The sequence below is a fragment of the Heteronotia binoei genome, chromosome 5, assembly GCF_032191835.1.
Source record: "Heteronotia binoei isolate CCM8104 ecotype False Entrance Well chromosome 5, APGP_CSIRO_Hbin_v1, whole genome shotgun sequence".
NCBI classification, from domain to species: domain Eukaryota; kingdom Metazoa; phylum Chordata; class Lepidosauria; order Squamata; family Gekkonidae; genus Heteronotia; species Heteronotia binoei.
In genome coordinates, this window is record NC_083227.1 from 128889946 (window position 1) to 128910427 (window position 20482).

At 40.9% G+C, this 20482-nt stretch overlaps 1 protein-coding gene across 1 annotated transcript in view; it reads left to right on the forward strand.

Moving 5' to 3' along the window:
• Positions 1 to 20482, forward strand: part of RASGEF1C (RasGEF domain family member 1C) — a 161576-nt gene that overhangs the window by 75539 nt on the left and 65555 nt on the right. Inside the window, exon 2 of the mRNA XM_060240381.1 lies at positions 11286 to 11471. Coding sequence (XP_060096364.1) covers positions 11292 to 11471 — 180 coding nt within the window. The 5' untranslated portion in view covers positions 11286 to 11291. The remainder of the gene's footprint in view (positions 1 to 11285; positions 11472 to 20482) is intronic.

Genomic DNA, 20482 nt, shown 5'->3' on the forward strand with positions numbered 1-20482 from the left:
TTGAGCCATACTTCATTCCAGTAATTACTAATTTTTCTGATTGAGGACACAGCTATTTCTAAATTCGCTATGTACATAAGGCTTTATATCATTCACAGCTGTGTTTTCATCAGCATATTTGCATTGCAGATAATTTGTCAGCAACTAATGATTTTCTTTATCAGATATCTTAAATAGGCAAATTGTTTTTTAAAAAGGAGAAAAGTAGGTTATTCATTTTGTTCCAAAGTGATCTATAAATTGATATGTGAGACACTGATACCTCCTAAATATATAAGTAAACAGAAGCAGCTGTTTTGCTCTTGTCAATAATTCACTGTGAGTTTCATGTAACAGAACTGCATTTTATTGAGAGAGATAATAAAACAAAAAATTATCTTGGCAGGAAACAGCAAGTCACAAGTTACTGAAGGAAGCTGATGAAGAAAATAAATGATAGTTATGAAACCTATAGCTTTGCTAGGATAAGTCCAGTCAAGAGTTAGGAAATATCAGGAATGAAATTAGATCTTTTAGCTTCATGTCACCTTGGGAAGACTATGGTGCCAAAATCATAATAACAGCACTGTGTATCTGGTCCAACACTGTAGGGGAGGGCAGGAAAGGCTTAAAAGGAAGGCAACATTTTAAACATTCATGACCTCTCCTGACCAAAAGTTAATTCCACTTCCCAGACAATCTTGAGTAATGAGAGGATAATGAGGGAAATTCATATCAGTGCAGATTGGTTGCTGCCGTTCATACATCCGTCACCAAGTAATATGATAAGTGAAGATGACCCTGACACTCTCTGCATTGTCAATTTCTCTCCTGACTTCAAAATGAGAAATATATGTGGACTGAGTATTGCCCTATTATCCATTCTGTTGTAGATAAATGGATGAGGCCGCTTTCCCCAAACATTAATTTATCAGCCGAAAGCAAAGTTTGTGTTTATCATCAAGAAGTTCTTTTCTCTAATAGTCATGTTCTTCTCACAAATTTACCTTGTATTGTTTATTTAGATAAGGTACATGTCTTGAAAAAGCTTTAAAAAGACAGAACCCCTTCAGTCAAAAACTTGGAGAAAAGAGAAGCCTCAGGGGAGCATTCCAAGGAAGAGGTGACACCATTGAATGAGCCGTGACTTTGGTTACCACCAGTGTCACAGAAATCATGCTTGCAGAAGAGGATATTGACTGTACATGTGTCAGTAAAATAGGAAGACAGAGGTATTGTTACATGTCCTTTATACACAAAGTAGGAAAAGGTAGGCCTTTAAAATTATTGTCTTGTGAAGCTGCACCCAACAAAGCCTGAAAGTGACAGCCTACAAATCATCACCACAAATGCATTTTTTAACTGTGTGTCAAGGCTGACCTTTTCTTCTGCAGTCAGTTAATAATATTCATGTGCAAAAGGACTGGCGTCCACACTTTATCTTACAATCTGTCACTGGGTTTCCCCATGGGTCTTAAGCACAGCCTTTGTAGCTTGTTAAAGAGATAAAAGCTTTACACAGTTGGTCTGAATAGAAATCTTATGCTGCCTTTTTGCTTGGCCACTGCATTCTCCTCATTCATAATTAGAACCATCTCTTCATTTTTATGGGCGCATTTATTGCCTACTCTCTCTGTCCTTTTACTCCCCTCTAGCCTCCATATCACCCAAGCCTATGGGATTGCCAAATGATATTCAGAAAGCCTTCTTCCAATTTATTTAATTTTATTTTTACTCCACTTTTCTCTCCAACAGGGCCAATGCTGGGACTTTTGCCAACCCTAGCAAAGCTCCACCTCCTGCCCTCCAGTGGGGGAGGGCCCTGAGCACCCGTCCCAATGTGGGCCCTGTTTGCACAATGGGTTCCTTTTGAGGAGCCTGCCATGCAAATGCCTTCCCGCTCCACCTTCCTATGGCATAGGAAAGCTGAGTGGAGCCAGATGGCCCTGTTTGCACAGCGGGCTCCTCTTGAGAAGTCCATCATACAAATGCCACCCCTGCTCAACTTTCTCACAGCATGAGAAAGTCTCAGGTGGGGGATAGAGGCAGCATGGGCCCTCTGCCTTGCTCTCAGGCTGCCTCCCCTGTGAGGGAAGGTAGCCTGGGAGCAAGGCCAAGCTGCCTCTTTCCTCAGCTGGCGTGTCGGGAGGGGGCACCGAGCAATGCCCGATAGGCCATGCAGCACCCTAGGCAGCTGCCTACATGGCCCATGTGCCGGTCATGCTCTCCAGTGAGGACCTAAAGAGGCTTATAACATCATTCTCTCCTGAGAAGTTCCGGGCTCCGTCGTCTTGCCTTCAGAGGTGTCTGCAAATTGTCCTCCTGTGGTGCCTCTGATTCTGGTTGTTGGAGGGGTGTCACGGAAGTGATGCCCTAATAGAAAAGCCCTGGAAGGGGGGTTTCTTCAGCATGGGACTTTTGAAGGGAGCTAAGGGTTCAGCGGCGGCTGCCCCTGTGCTTCCTGCATGTCCCGAGGCTCCACAGCCATGAAAGCTGGTGCACCAGCAGAAAAAGATGAACGCCCGACTGCTTTCTTTCTTTCACTTTTCTCAGTATGCCTTTGATGTAGCGTCTTTCTACTCCTAATGTAGCAATTCTACTTGACAAGTAAGTGACTTTTCAATACCGCTGGCTAATGGGTTGCTTTGCATAACAACAAGAGGCTAGCTCAAAGGAAGAGAAATGAGACCTCGAAAAGTCTATGAGCAATCTTAAGTATTGCTAACTATTTAAATTGGATTGAATACAAATACTAAAATCGACCCGGATTCTTATTGGACATATGCAAAAGAGACTATCATTAGATCTGATCATAAAGGAGATGATTTTAGAGAGATCTGTCTCTGTCGCCTGACTGTATTTGAAACGATAACATTTGAAATTTCAGCTGGAGCTGTTGTGGAATGTGGATTTAACAGGACCCTGAAGCTACTTTTCAACTTGGATTAAGAGACTGAGTTTGCTGTCAGAGAAAAATGGCACTGCTTAGCGAAATGTTTTATAAAAAAGATTTTTTATGCAATATCAATTCTCTGAGACAGGATCTTGGCTCATTAATGCAGTTTATTAGAGAGCAAATGGGCATTCTTATGCATTTTAATTAAACTGTTAAACTAGCTATTGCTTTAAATATTTAATGTATAATTTACTGTATTTGATTTGATGTTGTTAGCCGCCCTGAGCCTGCTTTGGCGGGGAGGGCGGGATATAAATAAAATGATTGATTGATTGATTGATTGAAAGCTAGCAAGACTGAAAATCTACAGGAACTGAGTACTAAAGAGATTCTTCCGACGTCTGTGGAATTGGAAAGGGAAAGCGTTATGCTCCGAAACCAACAAAAGAAAACCAAAATGGATCCCTATGTCGCAGCAGTAAAACAAGACCGGAAATTAAGATTCAGTGAAGTCATGCAGAGAGGGGGAAATGGCGTTGAATTCTTCCTCTCATTGTCGATGGGGCAGGCCATATTGAGAAGAGAAAAGGTACATGCCGACTAGCAAATTAAGATGTGGAAAGCTTTCAGGAAGAATGATTTTGAACTTTTTTCATTCTTGTGGATGGCTGGATATGGAACTTTCACTAAGAAGTGACATGCGATTTTAAAAGGCAAAGTGTGATGTTTGGGTCGCATTAAGTGGGTTGTCTCTGGTGTAATATGGATACGGAAGTTAAAGGAATCTAAAAGTGTTTAAATTTTGGGAAGAAGGATTCCTGAACTCTGATTTTTCTTTCTTTTTTTGTTGGTAAACAAATATGCAATTATTAATAATGAATAGATATGTGATTTTAAAAGAACATGGGAGATCCTTAAGAAGGAAGGGAGTTGTTAAAACTTTAATTATATATATAGTTAATCTGGATTAATGCTAAAGAGTGCAGATAACATTTTTTTTTATATATAGCAGATTTATTCATAGTATGTTTAATTGGTGAAAAGGCTCATATTGATGTAAGAGTTGGATTAATTCTTGAAAAGGTAGCTAGCACAATTGTTTTGTAATCTGGTAGATTTGTTTCTAACATGCCTCTTTGGAGAAACTGTTTAGACTGAGATACACAAATTATTAAGTTGTATTTTTTTGTAATTTGTTAAAGATCAAGATATGATTTCTATGTGTTTATTTTAATAAGGATTTTGTTAAACCAACAATTTAATTTGTGCTTATAATAGGGTTAAGCTAAAGCAGGTAAAAGTGGTGTTGAGATGGTTTTGGATTTTTTTTCTTAACTTTATATACTTATTTGTGTTCAAGAAGAATTTAGATTCATAATGCTAGTATTAGTTTGTTAAAAATTTTCTGTACTGAAAGAAAGGATGGTAAAATATATGGAGTTCTTTATACTTGCAGGTAGAATGATCTGGGTAGTCTATTTGGAGGTAGAATTATAATTGATATATTTGTACTTTTTTCTGTTTCTGCTTTTCCCATTCTGTAAATGCCCCTTTCCCCCTTTTATGTATCCTTTGCTTTATCTTTTTGTAGTTAAAACCAATAAAAATTATAAAATTTAACATCATTCTCTCCTCCATTTTATCATCACGACAGCAACAATTCTGTGAGGTAGGCTGGGCCCTGCAAGAGTGACAGGTCAAGGGTTTTCCAGTGAGCTTCCGTAACAATGCAGGGATTCAAATATCTGGTTCTCCCAGATCGTGTCCAGTACTCTAACCACTGCACACCATGCTGGCTTGCACAGCTGTCAGATATCTTAGGCGAAGAAAGAATCACCTACCCAAGCTATTCAGTGATTTTAGGATACAATCTAGGAGATCTAGATTGAAATTCCCACTCCGTCATGAAGTTAATTGGATAACCTTTGGCCATTCGCTCAATCCTTCAGCCTAACTTACCTCACAGGGTTGTTCTGAGGGTGAAATTTAGGAGGAAAGGCTGAGGTGTGCCACTCTGAGCTCCTTGGAGGAAAGGTGCAATGAAAATATACTAAATGAATAGTATCCTGAGCCCACTTCCAACTTCCTGTGCATTCATATATGGCTATCAGTTGAAATATAATGAATAAAATATGTTATTACTTGACATTCATTCCATGACTCTAGTCTAAATTCTATGTAAGCCAGGAAAGCAACGTTATATTTCCTTCTGTATGAATACAGTTTTCATATTGAGATGATGCATTTATAGGTTTCCATTTGCCTGCATGACTGAAATTTGATGGGGGCGGGGGATGTCCTGTGTGTGAAGGTGACAATCTGTAAGAACTGCATCCTGATTGGGCAAAAAACACACCGATTACAGGAAGAAATTTGTTTTCAGTTGAAACAAGTGCAAGTGTGCACACATGGGAGAGCTGCTGCCTAAAGGAAAAAACAAAAACAAATCTCTGTATACTTTTAGTTTAAATATATGGCAAAATGATCTCACAATAGACATTGCTCAGCTCAATAAAGTCTTATAAGTATTAGCTATAGGCTATTGAAAACAGCAGAGGTCTGTTATAATTTAAATGAATCTACTGAATGCAATATATATGTTAGGAAAAGAAAAGTGTAGATATAACTACAGATCCTTTTGTTACTACATGGAAAACCAAAAACCCCTAGCTGTACCAAGATTAAATTTTCTAAAATATTCGTGTTTACCTATCCTAGGCACTTTTCTTTAATGCTTGTGTGTTTTAATCAGATAAAATGTTAACACCTCTGTATCTCATTATTTGGGGAAAACTAGCAATCCCTCAAATACGATGTCCCTCAAATTTCAAATTCATTATATGATGGACAATTTTTCCATGGAGAGCACACTAATCTTGTACTAAGGAAAGGAAAGGTCCCCTGTGCAAGCACCAGTCGTTTCCGACTCTGGGGTAACATTGCTTTCACAAAGTTTTCACAGCAGACTTTTTACGGAGTGGTTTGCCATTGCCTTCCCCAGTCATCTACACTTTCCCCCCAGCAAGCTGGGGACTCGTTTTACCGACCTCGGAAGGATGGAAGGCTGAGTCAACCTGGAGCCGGCTACCTGAAAACCCAGCTTCCGCCGTGGATCGAACTCAGGTCGTGAGCAGAGTTTAGGACTGCAGTACTGCAGCTTTAACACTCTGCCCCGTGCCATGGGGCTCTGCAGTCTTGTACTAAACATATTTACAAATATGTTGCATGTTACAGCTAATAATAAATTATAGTGTAGTGCAGGGGTGGCCAAACTTGCTTAACGTAGGAGCCACATAGAATAAACAACAGATGTCTGAAAGCCACAAGACATGAACATCAGATGTTTGAGAGGTGCAAGGCAGCAACATCAGAGAAGGAAGGAAGGAAAGAAATAGTTGGGGAGGTGGAGATGGAAAGAAAGCAACTTTAATTTTAAATGCATTTTCTAAGCTTCCAGCTGGCTTGGCTTGGAGAAGTGATTTAAAGAGACAAATGCCTTCTCCAAGCCAGCCAACAGGGCAGGGGGGGCTTGGAGAGCCACACAATATGTGTGAAAGAGCCACATGTGGCTCCTGAGCCACAGTTTGGCCACCCCTGGTGTCGTGGATAGCATGATGGCTTTGGAACCAAGGTTGAGGCATGCAATTTATGTGGTCTTGAGAAAGACTAAAATGGGATGATGTTACCTTGACTATTGAAGTTGTCCTGAATTCCTAAAATGGAGTTTAAAATTAATTACATATGTCAAATGTATCACAGAAAAAACAAATAATAAGAAAACCAACCTTCTCAATTTATAGTCATCCCTCCTTACACTTGGTCGAGCAATTCTGCAGGGCCTGTAAGACATCCCTCTTCTGGCTGGCCCACAACTAATCGGCACTGAGTACTGAACATCGAATACTGAACATCAAATACTGAACTTGTAACCGATGAGTGTAGCTGTAGGACCGCCGTTTGATTTTAAAGTGTATGTATATAACAAATGTTTAGATTTTTAACTGTAAATTATGAAATGTTAATTTTAATGCTTAATTTTAGATTTTATGTTAGTTTTATATGTTGTAAGCCGCCCTGAGCCACCTAGTGGGAAGGGCGGGATATAAATCTTAGATAGATAGATAGATAGATAGATAGATAGATAGATAGATAGATAGATAGATAGATAGATAGATAGATAGATAGATAGATGATAGATAGATAGATAGATAGATAGATAGATAGATAGATAGATAGATAGATAGATAGATAGATAGATAGATAGATAAATCTCTCTCACCAACACTCCTCATAGTTTCACAGAATTATTTAAAACCAACCAATGTAAGTTCTTTTGCAACAGAATAGAACAATGGAGCTGAATGTTTATAGCCACAGACTTGAGAATTATTTTAACCAGCTTTGTATGTGAAACAGTTTCTCCCACCAAGCTATCTAAAGCGGTTATTTGAAGCTGCATGTAAAAGGCAGCACTATTGTGGCGGTGGGGCAGACTGGAAATGTAAGGGTTGGCAAACATATTCAATAGTAGGCTGACCAATCAGAGGACAGCTTAAGTATAGAACTGATATAATATTGAAGGGAGGTGCTAAATAGACCCTTAGCTCACCCACTTTCTATGCTTTGCCGTTGTGCCTCACTCTTCAGATGAGAACTAGACCACATCTTCGTTCACTCCCTATCCCTCTGTTAATATTGAGCAGCAAGCTGTGTGTTTCTCCCCAGATCTTGTGAAATTCCCCCATCCAATTAAGTCTCTGGTTTGTGAGCTAGAGTGGGATTTCATGCCTTCCAAACCTCAAGTGTTGATTGGTCGGTGGCTTTAGCAGCAATGGCTTCCTCATAGGCTGTTTTAAAATCTAAGTCCTTTTTTGCAAACAGCCAATGTTGAAGTTTCTCATCTTTGAGACCACAGACTAGCCTATCACAGTGCTTCTTTGAGATTGGTGAATTTGCATTGCCGCATTGCTTTCCTTAAAATGGTGACATAGTCGGCAATCATTTCAGAAGATGCCTGGTTGCATTGTAGAAAGCGTGGCGGTACACTATTCTTGACAGCTGCAATGCAAAATGGTGGCAGCTGTGGTTGTGCTGGATGGTGGAGACGACAGTTCCTCACCAGCAGCGTTTCAGCTCTGTGATGCCAGCAGTGATTCAGCTAGTGCGGACCTCGGGGTTGCCTACCCAAACAACCAGCTTAGTGTTCAGCTCCATTTCCGGGGTTGCATACGCAGACGAAGCTCATCCTCGTCACCAGCGTAAAATAGTGAGTTCAGCTGTGGTTAAGATGCAACTCAATTTTATTTTGAACTGGGACTGGGAAAAACAGGCAAACAACAGAGAATAAAAATATAAAACCCCGCCCCAAACACGCCCATTTGGTCGGCGGGAGACCAACCATATATATATATATATATGCCAATATCTGGGAATAGTGTTGCAAGGTCCAACTTGAGAAATATCTGAAGACTTTGGGGGTGGAGCCAGGAGCAGGGGTGAGACAAGCACAATTGAATTCCAAAGGGAGTTCTGGCAATCACATTTAAAGGGTTCGTATGCCTTTTGAACGCGTTTCCTCCATGTGGAAATAATGAAGCATAGGGACACCTTCTTTTGGGGCTCATAGGATTTGATTCCATGGGCCAATCTTTTTGAAAATTTGGGGGTGTTTTAAGGAGAGCCACTGCATGCCACGCTGAAAATTTGGTGCCTTTGCTCAAAAACAGCCCCCCCCGCCAGATACCCACAAATCAATTCTTCATTATACCCTATAGGAATTGGTCTCCATAGAGTATAATGGAGTGCCCAGCAGACATTTCCTCCCCCCCTGCTTTCTGATAACCCTGAAGTGGAGTGAGGGCCTCCAAACTGGGGGATCCCCTGACTTCCAGTTGGGGATTTGCAGCCCTACTTCTGTACAAGTATATTTCCATTAGCTAATACAAATAGGAATGACTGGGAAGAACTACATAACATAAACCGTAAACAGAATTCTGTCATATATCAGTTTTGAGAATGTGTTTAAAAAAACATTTTGGCTATGATAGTTTGACATCTGTGAGATTTATTCTTTAGCTTATCCAAACATGTACACTACTGAGATTACTGCCATGGAAACAAAACATGAAAATGGTGGGGAAAGCTGAAAATAGCAAATGAGATTTGGCCATCTTTAGATTTAATGCACTATGTTTTCTTTATGAAAAACAGTGGCCCAACAGCAGCAATTATTTGAGACTGGAGGGATCCTTATTAACAAGCATATTGCACTCTCTTTAAAGAAAAGATCCTACTGTGGCGTTCGTCCTTGCTAGAGCCACACAAATTCAATTACTGTTTACAAATATTTTGTCTCTTGAAATTAAGAACAAGCTTTCATGGAGTCTCTTTTGGTTCCTAAGAAGAAGAAGGTTTTGTTGGAGTTGGTGATCCACATGGCAGCCAGCATTGGCAATATTTTTATAGCTTCTTTGGAAAGGGATGTAAAATGTCCTAGTACCAAGTGGCATATATTGAATGATGGGGTAATGAGAGTTTTGTGGATAATGCTTGAATTCTGAGAATGTATGGGTCCAGTGTATTGACTGCCTCTTATAAGTTAAATCCTCCATCTCCCTTTGGTCAAACTTGTGATGTGACAAATGCTAGTCAGTGGTCAAAATCTCAGGGAATGGTGGAGCCATTGTTATTTGCTAAATGTCACCACTGTGTCCCTCTGAATGGCCATTCTGTTGTATAATTTTGTTTCTCCTCTGCATTGAAACACGTGTCAGCAGTCTGAACTTCAAAGGGTTGGACACAGTAAAAGAACTTGCCATGAATGATGATGTGAGCAGCAGCAATGATAAAGTGCTGGCTGCTGCTGGTGCCACACCTGAGAACCTACTTCCGGTTTCACAGCTTACTGGAAGTAGAAGCAGATAGGTTTCAGCCACCTTTGGCCAAAGAATGCTCCACTGACAGGAGGCTGGTCAGTGCTGTAACTGCACTATCATTCAGAAAGCTAAGCCCTGTTATGGGAAGGCGCTCCCCGCTCCATAACAAGTCCAAGGAACTGGTATGTTGGCAATCTTTTTAAAAACAAAAACATTTCCTCACTTGGATTCTGCTACCACAATTTCAGGTTTCTGTTTATTTCTGAAATCCTTAAACAGCTTAAATATTCTATTAACTTATTTATTGTTACTAAATGCACAATTTGCAGAATAAGACACCATTTGTGTTCGTTGACACAAGGAGTGTGGAGGGTGAGAAGGAGCCCAGTTTAGCAAAGTTTCTCAGCTGATTCACACCCAGACTTAAAATATTAACCCAGAACTTTCAAGCAAATTACCAGACCACATTGTGTCATCCACTTTACCCATAAGTAACAGCTGAAACTTTTGTTCTTTATTTACAAAGGATACAAACATGTAGTCATTTCAGTCCTACAGTTTTTCTGGCCATGAGGGAATCCACACCAATTCAGAATCCAGCATTGTCCTACCATTTAACACATATCTAAAGGACTGTCTGCTGTACATCCTCATGCGTCACAGTCTTCAGATTGATACTTTCTGGTTGCCCCCTCATTAAAAGTGGCTCCCTGGTAGCAATAAAAGCCCAAGCTTTTTTGTGGTTGCTCCTACTTTATGGAATGGGCCCCCCAAGGAGGTGAGGGGAGTAGGATTGCCAATCTCCAGGTGGATCCCTGAGTTCTCTGGGAATTTCATCTGATCTCCAGACCACAGAGTTTAATTCTCCAAAGAAAATGGCTGCTTTGGAGGTCAGATTCTGTAGCATCACATCCGCAGTGATCTCTCTCCCCAAAGGACACACTCCCCAGGATCCACCCCCAAATCTTTAGGAATTTACCAACCTTCAGTTGGTAACTCTAGAGGGGAATGCTGTCCTTGGAAAGTATCAGGAGGCTCTGCACGGATGCTGTCTTCACCAGAGCTTTTATTAGAGTGTTAAATTGTTAGCATTTTATTGCATCTTATTATGTTTTATTAGGTCGGTAAGGAATTTTGGGGTTTATCATCATATGATGCTTTAATTATATATTATAAGCCACCTTGAGCCATGGGGGAAGGCAGGATATAAAGTAGTAAACAAAAAAAAACTATATCAAATTAAAAGAGTGCAATTTTTTTTTTAAAAAAAATACTTCTATGTTGAAATACCTATTGAGAAGGGAGGGGTTTTTTAAATCCTTCGTAGCAATATTCTAAACCTGGAAAGCAAATTCCTATAGAAGATATGAATAAAGGACCAAATTCCCTGCCAAACTTATCTTCTCAGGCTTATGAATATAGATATTTCTTTGCCTCATTAACTTTCTGGCAACATTTCGGTTTATGGCTATAGGTTTGATTTAACTTGTCTCCTCATGTTAATATCTTGTTCGTCTGTCTTTCCTCTGTTGCAGGAAGGCATGCCCCAAACACTGAGCTCTACCAGCATGTTCACTCCCTGCGGCTTCAGCCCTCATAATCTCCATCCATCCAAAGAAGATGATGAAGGAGGGCTGATCTTTCAAGATGGAAACCTGACCTCAGCCTCTCTTGATGCTTTGATCCAGCATCTTATACCTACAGCTGAGTATTACCCTGAGGTAAGGACTTTGTTACTGTAAACTACAGCTTAATTTTGGTAAACTGGCTCATTGCTTCATGCAAGCTTTGTGTGTTTTCTATTTTAAACTTAGAAGTTTTGTTTTAAAATAGCATGAGATTCAAAGGATCGTGTAATACTGTTCTGCACCAGAGAGAATGTCCTGCTTGTGATTCTGCTGTTTTTGAAGATGATCACAAAACACAAAGTTCTTGTTCCTGGTGATTTAGCCTTAGCTGAGCTATTTTTAAAAAGGGGCCACATTCCTAGCAGGCCTAAAGTTAGACAGAAAGGACACATTGTCAAGATGGAACAAGCAATAAAGTAGTTGATTTTCAACAGCTGTTGATATTCTTCTGAGTTGGAACTATTCCTTTACAGAACAGAAAATCCCAATCTGTGACAGGGTATAATTCTTCAGAATATAGCAGACGAAGGAATCTTACAATGAGACCATACAAATGGCCAAGGGCTGCTCTGCATAGGAGAATTCAATTAGTATAGAATGCAGCTGCTCAGCTGTTGACAGAAACTGGTGCTCTCGGCCATATTACTGTGATCCTGAAATGCTGTTTCAGAGTTCAATGCAAGGTGCTGGTTTTGACCCTTCAAGCCATTAATGGCTTAGACAGAACCAGCAAATGTTTGACAGTCTTCTTAGTACAAGCCTTCAAGAGCAATGTGCTCATCACAGCAGGGGCTGTTGGTAGTCCCAGTGCCAAAAGACTTGTATGTGTGTATTAAGCACTGTCAAGTCACTTCTAACTTATGGCCACCCTATGAATTAATGACCTCTAAAATCTCACATGGTTAACAATCTTGCTTAGGTCCTGCAAACTGAGGGTCATGACTTCCTTTATGGCGTCAATCCATCATATCTTGAGTCTTCCTCTTTTCTTGCTGCCAGGAAGGGAATTCGGGACTGATTTATTTTAACATAACCTTTTGTCAACTGTAGCCCACTTCATACTTTAGGTGTAGATGGTAACTATCCTTTGCCAGGCTTTATCACAATGGCTGAGATGAAGCAAAAGGATGGTTGTACAAATCTTGTATACCAAGAGCAGGCTAACTGACAAAAATCAGAGGGCATGTTCTTAGTATTGCTGTTACTTACTTCCCAACACTGCAGTTGAATTCACAGTTAAGGGTTCTTAAGTTCCAGTTACTTCAGTTATTCTTAAGTATGTATAACAGAAGGCTCCATTACAGCCCATCTTCATTTGGCTCTTGTCACATCTAGTAGGCATAAAATGAGTCATAAGTAAGTTGCTGTAAGACTTTTGCCTGGAAATGTCACTGGTTTCCAAAGTACATTTTTATTTATTTGGGATTTATATCCCGCCCTTCCCACGAATGGCTCAGGGCGGCTTCCAACAATTAATCAAACTTAAAATTTAAACAATTTCAAATATAAAACAGTTAAATATTTAAACAGTTAAAAACATTAAAAACAGAGTAATTCAGTTTCCTGTAAACAGATGGCTGGCCAGTTACCTCAAGTTGTTATCCTAGCTAAATATAGGCTAGGTATAGGCTAGCCGGAAGAGGGTCGTCTTACAGGCCCTGCAGAACTGCGCCAAGTCCCGCAGGGCCCTCACCTCTTCCGGCAGCTGATTCCACCATACGGGGCCATAACGGAGAAAGCCCTTTCCCTGGTGGCCTTCAGACGGGCTTCTTTTGGCCCGGGGATAGTGAGGAGATTTTGTGTTCCTAACCTCAGTGCTCTCTGGGGCACATGTGGGGAGAGACGGTCCTTCAGGTAGGCAGGTCCCAGGCCATATAGGGCTTTAAAGGTAATAACCAGCACCTTGTACCGGACTCGGTATATCACTGGAAGCCAGTGCAGAGTCTGGAGACCCGGCCGGATGTGTTCCCACTTTGGGAGACCCAACAACAGCCGGGCTGCGGCATTCTGCACCAGCTGCAGTTTCCGGGTCCGAGACAAGGGCAGCCCCATGTAGAGGGCGTTGCAGTAGTCCAACCTTGAGGTGACCGTAGCATGGATCACTGTTGCTAGGTCGTCGCGCTCCAGAAAGGGGGCCAGCTGCCTTGCCCGTCTAAGATGAAAAAATGCGGACTTGGCAGCGGCTGCTATCTGAGCCTCCATCTTTAAAGAAGGCTCCAATAGCACCCCCAGGCTCTTGACCCTGTCCGCCGCCGTGAGCGGCGCACCATCAAAAGCCGGCAGGGGGATCCCCCTCCCTGGGCCGCGGCGGCCCAAGCAAAGGACCTCTGTCTTCGTAGGATTTAACTTCAGCCCACTCAGTCTGAGCCACTCAGCCACGGCCCGTAGTGCCTGGTCAAGATTTTCCGGGGCGCAGACAGGCTGGCCATCCATCAGTAGATAGAGCTGGGTGTCATCAGCATACTGGTGACACCCCAACCCATACCTTCGGGCAATCTGGGCAAGAGGCCGCATGTAGATGTTAAATAACATCGGGGAGAGAACCGCCCCTTGGGGCACGCCACAATCAAGTGAGCGCCTCCGAGATAGCTCCCCCCCGATTGCGACCCTTTGTCCCCGACCTTCAAGGAAAGAGGAAAGCCACTGTAAGGCCAACCCCTGAATCCCTGCGTCGGCGAGGCGGCACGTCAGTAGCCGATGGTCGACCGTGTCGAACGCCGCCGACAGGTCTAACAACATCAGCACCGCCGAGCCACCCCGATCCAGATGCCGTTGAAGGTCATCCACTAAGGCAACCAACACTGTCTCCGTCCCGTGTCCCGGGCGAAAGCCGGACTGAAATGGGTCAAGGACGGAAGTACATGTTTTAAAATGAGGGCGACTTCAGTCTTAACCCATGGAAACCATAGTTATTTTTTTAAATAACAGGTGCAGTGAGGTAAATACACTGTCCAAGTTAATGCTACAGAGCTAGTAAATGCAAAGGTCAACAAACATGTCATCTTCATCTGGCACATATGCACTGAAGATTCTTTTCCCTGTGAATGAAGTATGAAAAAATAAATCAGTAGTTCCAAAGATACGTCAAAATGGACTTCCGGGATTGGAGAGTTAAGGCGCTTCTCCAAAGAGGAGCAGACCGGAGCCTTTGTTTTTGGGCAGAAAAGGTGATTTCAACGCCAACTGCGTACTTTTCTCAGACAGGGAAAAGGCGAAGACATGCCTTGGAAATTCTGAGGGGATTTACTTTGGCTGACGAGGAGTTCCAGTGGGGCTTCTCCGAGGCTTTGAAAGATCCCCAGCGAAGGGGCTTTCCGGTAAGATGGCGTGGTGAGACACAGGGCATTTGCCGAGCTCCGGCGTGCGCTGCGACTTTGAGGGCTCCAGAGAGGCTCCCCGTTAGTGGAAGCCTCTTAAGAAACGTCAGTACGACGCTTCGAAGCTTGGGGGAGCTGGCAGGGGTTTAGTGGGGCAGCGGAGGCTTCCCTTCTTCCCCTATCTTTCCCCCGCCTGGGGCTTTCCGACGCTTCGGCGTTTTAACCAGGCCACCGGAGTAGGAGTTGACGGGGCAGAAGCGACCCAATAGACTATCCCAAATTAAAGACAATAAAGAGTTAAGCGTGGATAGAAGGAAATATAAAAATTTCTACCTGAGCAACGGAGAGAGGACGAGCTGGCAACTTTTGTTGCGGGTGAAGGAGGAGTTGCGGCGGCGGCAGTAGCGGCCTAGAGGAGTGGCTGTGTTTGAGCCCGGTCGCGTGGGTGAGAGTTGCTAGCGGTTGCAGCGGGTGAGGCGGTCGGCGGAGCGAGAGGAGTCGAGCCCGAGGCATCGGAGGATCGGAGGCCCGCCTGAGGTGAATTGATTCGTAACAAGGGGTTGAGGCGACGGGGAAGCTGGAAAGAGCGAGGATTAAGTTTCCAGAAGATGTGCTTTGCATAATATTGGAGGACTGCCGAATAGTTTGCCGAGGCTTATCAGACATTGTAAGAACCAAGACGACGAGGAACGGCGGAGAACCAACACTGTAAGTTAAGAACGGCAGGAACGAGTGACGGACGTAAAAGATTAAAGACTCGGGTTCTTCTAGTATTTTTTGGAAAGAGTTCTTTGAATTAATAGCAGGGGAGAGTAGAAAGAAGGAGGATTTGGAGGACTTGGAAAAATAGGGGAAGAGAAAGAGGAAAAAAAAAAAGAGTGGAAGAGCAAGGGGGAGGAGAAAATTAGAAGACTAGAAGTAGACGTGAGAGTTAACGGCTTGGTGAACTAGACAAGTATGGCGAGGAATGAGAACTGACGTTATTTACAACCTGCATCAGTGTAAAAGAAAAGGAGTTAGAGACTGAATGATTGAAATTTGGAAGGCACTTAGTACATTTCGTAGGCTTCCCGCTGAACTATAAACTGAGACTACTGATACATTGTTTAAGACCCAGTTACAGAGGGTGGGATATGGTCTGTTAGACCCGGCTAAGATTTTATAGCGGACTGGGTCTCATTGGAAAAGGGAGAGAATTGATCTGATTAGAATTGAACTGAGATGTTTGCTAACTGAAATAATAGGAGGGAAAACACAGAAGAAGAAGAAGGGAAAGAAGAAGAAAGAAGGAGAGGAAAACGGACATAGTTGTAAATGAATTTAAATTTAATTGTTTAATTTAATTGTTTAATCGTTGGTGTTGAGAACAATGAATTATTGACATATTGATTTATTGAACTATGGATTACCTTGATGCTAGAAAATGAATGGTTGACATTGTTGACATTGCTTTTGCTGATCTCTTAAAATTCTTATGAGTGCCATACTGCACAGAAAACGAACCTTATTGAAGCTTTGGTTGTAGAGGGAGACTTGGTATTAGTAGCAAGTAGGGTCAGACACCAGTCTGAGCTAAAAAAGACTAGGCAGGTGGATATTATTTAATTTGTATTGACTTGTGAATGAGAACTATTTAAAAAATGGGAGATAAGGAGAAGAAAGAGAGACAGTTGGAGGCGAAAGTTAAGAAACTGGGTCAAGGTACATCTCCAGGAGGCCCTAAACCTATACCATTAGCAGAGAATCAAGACCCTATAGAGAAACTGCAGGCCTTGATGATGGCAGGTTTTAAACAAAACCAAGAGGCCTTGGCGGAAATGAAAACTGATCTTTTGGGAGAAATTAAAAAGACCAATGAAAAAGAGGATGACTTTCAAAAGCAGCTTCTAGTAAACACCCAACAGTTGCATAGTTTAGCGGCCAAAATGGGAAATCTGGAAGACCAAAGTAAAATTACAGCTGAGACGGTAAGGGAAAATAAGTCAGACTTGACAGAATTGGAGGATAGAGTCGTCAGATTAGAGTTAGAAAAGGCTGCATACATACTTCGGCTACAGAATGTTCCGGAAGAGAGGGGGGAGAACTTGGAACAAAAAATTTTGGAAATTCTTAATGTAGAAGGGACGGATCCATTACTGGAAGATTTGAGAGAGGTTGATTGGATCAAAAGGGTTTCTACAGCGTACACAAAAAGACATAACTTGCCAAGAGAAGTACTGATCAGGTTTTCCCGAGTGGTGACGTGTGAAAAAATACAACGGAAAACAAGAGAGGACGGATTGATCTGGCAAGGTGTTACTATTAAAGTTTTAAAAGATGTTCCGTGGTCAATCCGTCAGAGAAGATTTGAATACAAAAAGCTAACGAACTGGTTAGTAAAGCAGTCAATACAATTTAGGTGGCTGACCCCAGAGGGTATTTTTTTTATCTATCAAAATAAAAGACAAAATATTACAAATTTGACACAAATGGAGGATTTTTGGAATAGTTTTGTTGATCTAAGTGGCCAAAGATCTGATGTAGAAGAGGAACAGGAAGAAGATACAGACCCGTTTGGGAAGCAGGAAGAGGATAATCAGAAATTTAAAAGAGAAAGAATTAAAACAAGACAGCACACAAAGAGAGACCAGGGGCATATATCAGGTAGTAAGGCGTTACTAGGATGACAGACAAGAAGGGATTACAGATTATATCGGTAAACGTAAATGGGTTAAATGAACCCAAAAAAAGAAGAAAGATCTTTTTGCAACTTCAAAAAACCAAGGCCCAATTAGTTTGTCTACAAGAGACACATATAAAAAAGGATGATATCAAATTTTTGCAGAATAAAAAATTGGGACAGTTATATTACTCAAGCGATGTCGGGAAAAAAAGAGGGGTGGCTATATATGTCAAGCAAAATATAGAATCTAGATTGATATACAAAGATGAATTGGGAAGGATTTTAATAATTGAGGCCACAATTAATAAAAGGAAAATTTTCGTTGTGAACATATATGCCCCTAATGATAAGCAAAAAAATTTTTATAAAGAGCTTCATGGCAAGTTAGTGGAACTGCAAGTACAAGACTGCTGTATTATAGGAGACTATAACGCAGTATTTGACGTTAAAAAAGATAAAAAATTTGACAAACATAAGAAACTTTCACTACGTAGCGCCTTACCTAAGACCTTTTTTAGAATGGCAGAAGAGTTAAGTTTGGTTGATATTTGGAGAGTTAAAAACTCCCAAGCAGAAGAGTTTACATTTTACTCTCATCCATATGGGTGCTGGTCCAGAATCGATATGTGTTGGACGTCAACAGGTTTGGTCCCCCTAATTAATCAAGCTAATATTTTACCTAAAACATTTGCGGACCACAACCCAGTGCAGGTGATTTTGCAACACCCTTCAAGAAATAGCCGATGGACCCTAAATCTCCAGATATTAAAAGAAACTAAGTTCTTGGAACGAACGAAAAAAGAAATAAAGGAATTTTTTCAATGCAATTTAGAGAAGGATACAAGTATACAAAATATTTGGGATACCTTTAAAGCTTTTTTTAGAGGGTTAGCCATTAGCTACACAGCTAAAAGAAATAGAGAGCGAATGAAATTATATAATGATTTGGTAGACGAGATGAAGGGACATGAAAAACAACAAAAGACTAGAAACACTAAAGAGATAAAAGCTAAAATACAAGCTACGCAACATCAAATTAATTTATGGTTGACAGAAGAATTAGAAAAGAAACTCAAATGGGCCAAGCAAAATTACTTCGAAAATGCCAACAAAACAAGTAGATGGTTAGCGTACAAGCTTAAGAAAGAGAGAGACAAAAGAATTATAAGCTCGTTAAAAAATAAAGCAGGTTTAGAAGTTACACAGGAAAATCAAATGAGGCAAATTGTTCAAAGTTTTTATCGAAATCTTTATAGAAAGCAAGAAATCTCTGAACAGCAACAAGAGGAATATATTAAAAGCGCCAATATCAAGCAATTATCTAAAGAACAACAAGAAATTTTGGAGAGCCCTATCTTGATTCATGAAGTAATCGAGGCAATTAAAAAACAGAAATCCAATAAGACACCGGGGCTGGATGGCCTACCGGTTGAAGTGTATAGAACTTTTGAAGATCTGCTTTTAATTCCATACAAGAGAGTCGTAGAGGCAATACAACAATTGGCCATAATCCCAGTGTCTTGGAGGGAAGCACTAATCTCTTTAATCTATAAACAAGGGACGGACCCAACAGATATAAAAAATTATAGACCTATCTCCCTCCTGAACGCAGATTACAAAATCTTTGCGACGATACTGACAGAGAGATTTAAGAAAATTGTTACAAGTATTGTGCACGAGGACCAAACTGGATTTATTCCTGGGAGAAGGATGCAGCGGAATTTAAGATACTTTTTAAATATTATAGAATACTATAAAGAACACCCAGGAAAGCAATTTGCAGGTATTTCCCTCGACGCAGAAAAAGCGTTCGATAACGTTAATTGGAATTTCCTGGGTAAAGTATTGGAAGCGATAGGCTGTAACAAGAATTTTAAAAGATGTATAGAAGCGATATATTCTAAACAAACAGCGAAAATAAATATAAATGGGAATATATCAGAAGCGGTTGAGATAGAACAGGGGACGAGGCAGGGTTGTCCTTTGTCGCCCCTTCTCTTTGTAATGACAATAGAGCTTTTAATTAAAAAGATAAGAGAGGATGAAGAAATTAGGGGCCTGAAAATAAAAGAACAAGAATTTAAAATCCAGGCTTTTGCGGACGATTTACTGTTTATTCTAGAGGACCCCATTCCTGCTATTGATAAATTGTTAATAAGGCTACAACAGTTCGGAGAGGTCTCTGGATTCAAAGTTAATAGAGAAAAAACAAAATTTTTAACAAAAAATATGAGTAAAGAACAGATAATGCAACTAGAGACCAAAACAGGATTTAAACATGAAAAGAGAATTAAATACTTGGGTATATTTTTAACAAATGATGTGAAATCCCTTTATAGAGACAATTATGAGAAGATCCTGAACGAAATTGAATTAGACTTGGAAAAATGGAAAGATTTGCAAATCTCTCTTTTAGGAAGGATAGCAACGATTAAGATGAACATTCTCCCTAGAATTTTATTTTTATTTCAAATTATCCCAATCGAACTACCTAAGCCGTTTTTACAAAAACTTAACAGAAAAGTTCTGGCCTTCATTTGGCAAGGTAAAAGGCCAAGGATTAAGCTAAAAGTCCTGCAGGAAGCTAAATCAAGAGGAGGAATGGCCTTACCGGATTGGACATTATATTATAAGGCAGCGTGTCTAGCCTGGGCTAGAGAATGGCTTTTGCTGGATAATAAAAGACTGTTAGTTTTGGAAGGCGCTGGATTAATTAAGGGCTGGCACTCATATATCTGGTACCATCCACCGCAGAGAAATAGTGACTTTTTAAGACATGAAATACGTAAGGCAATTTATAAGGTTTGGATCGAAATCAAAAAGAGAGTGTATTTATATACCCCATTTTGGCTATCCCCAGTGGAAGCGGTTACACACCCGAACATTTATGATTGGGGAAAGTCGTATAACTATGCTACATTACTAGATAGAGATAACAACTTAATACTCGATGAAAACATAGTTTCGGATTGGTGGGTGAGATGTCAGGTTAAATCGATGTTCCAGGAAGATAAAGGTCGGGGGTTCTCGAAAGACTCAGAGATAAATGAATTTGATAATATAATTTACGAACCTCAGAAGCTTATTTCTAAAATTTACGAGTGGCTTTTAAAATATGAGATGCA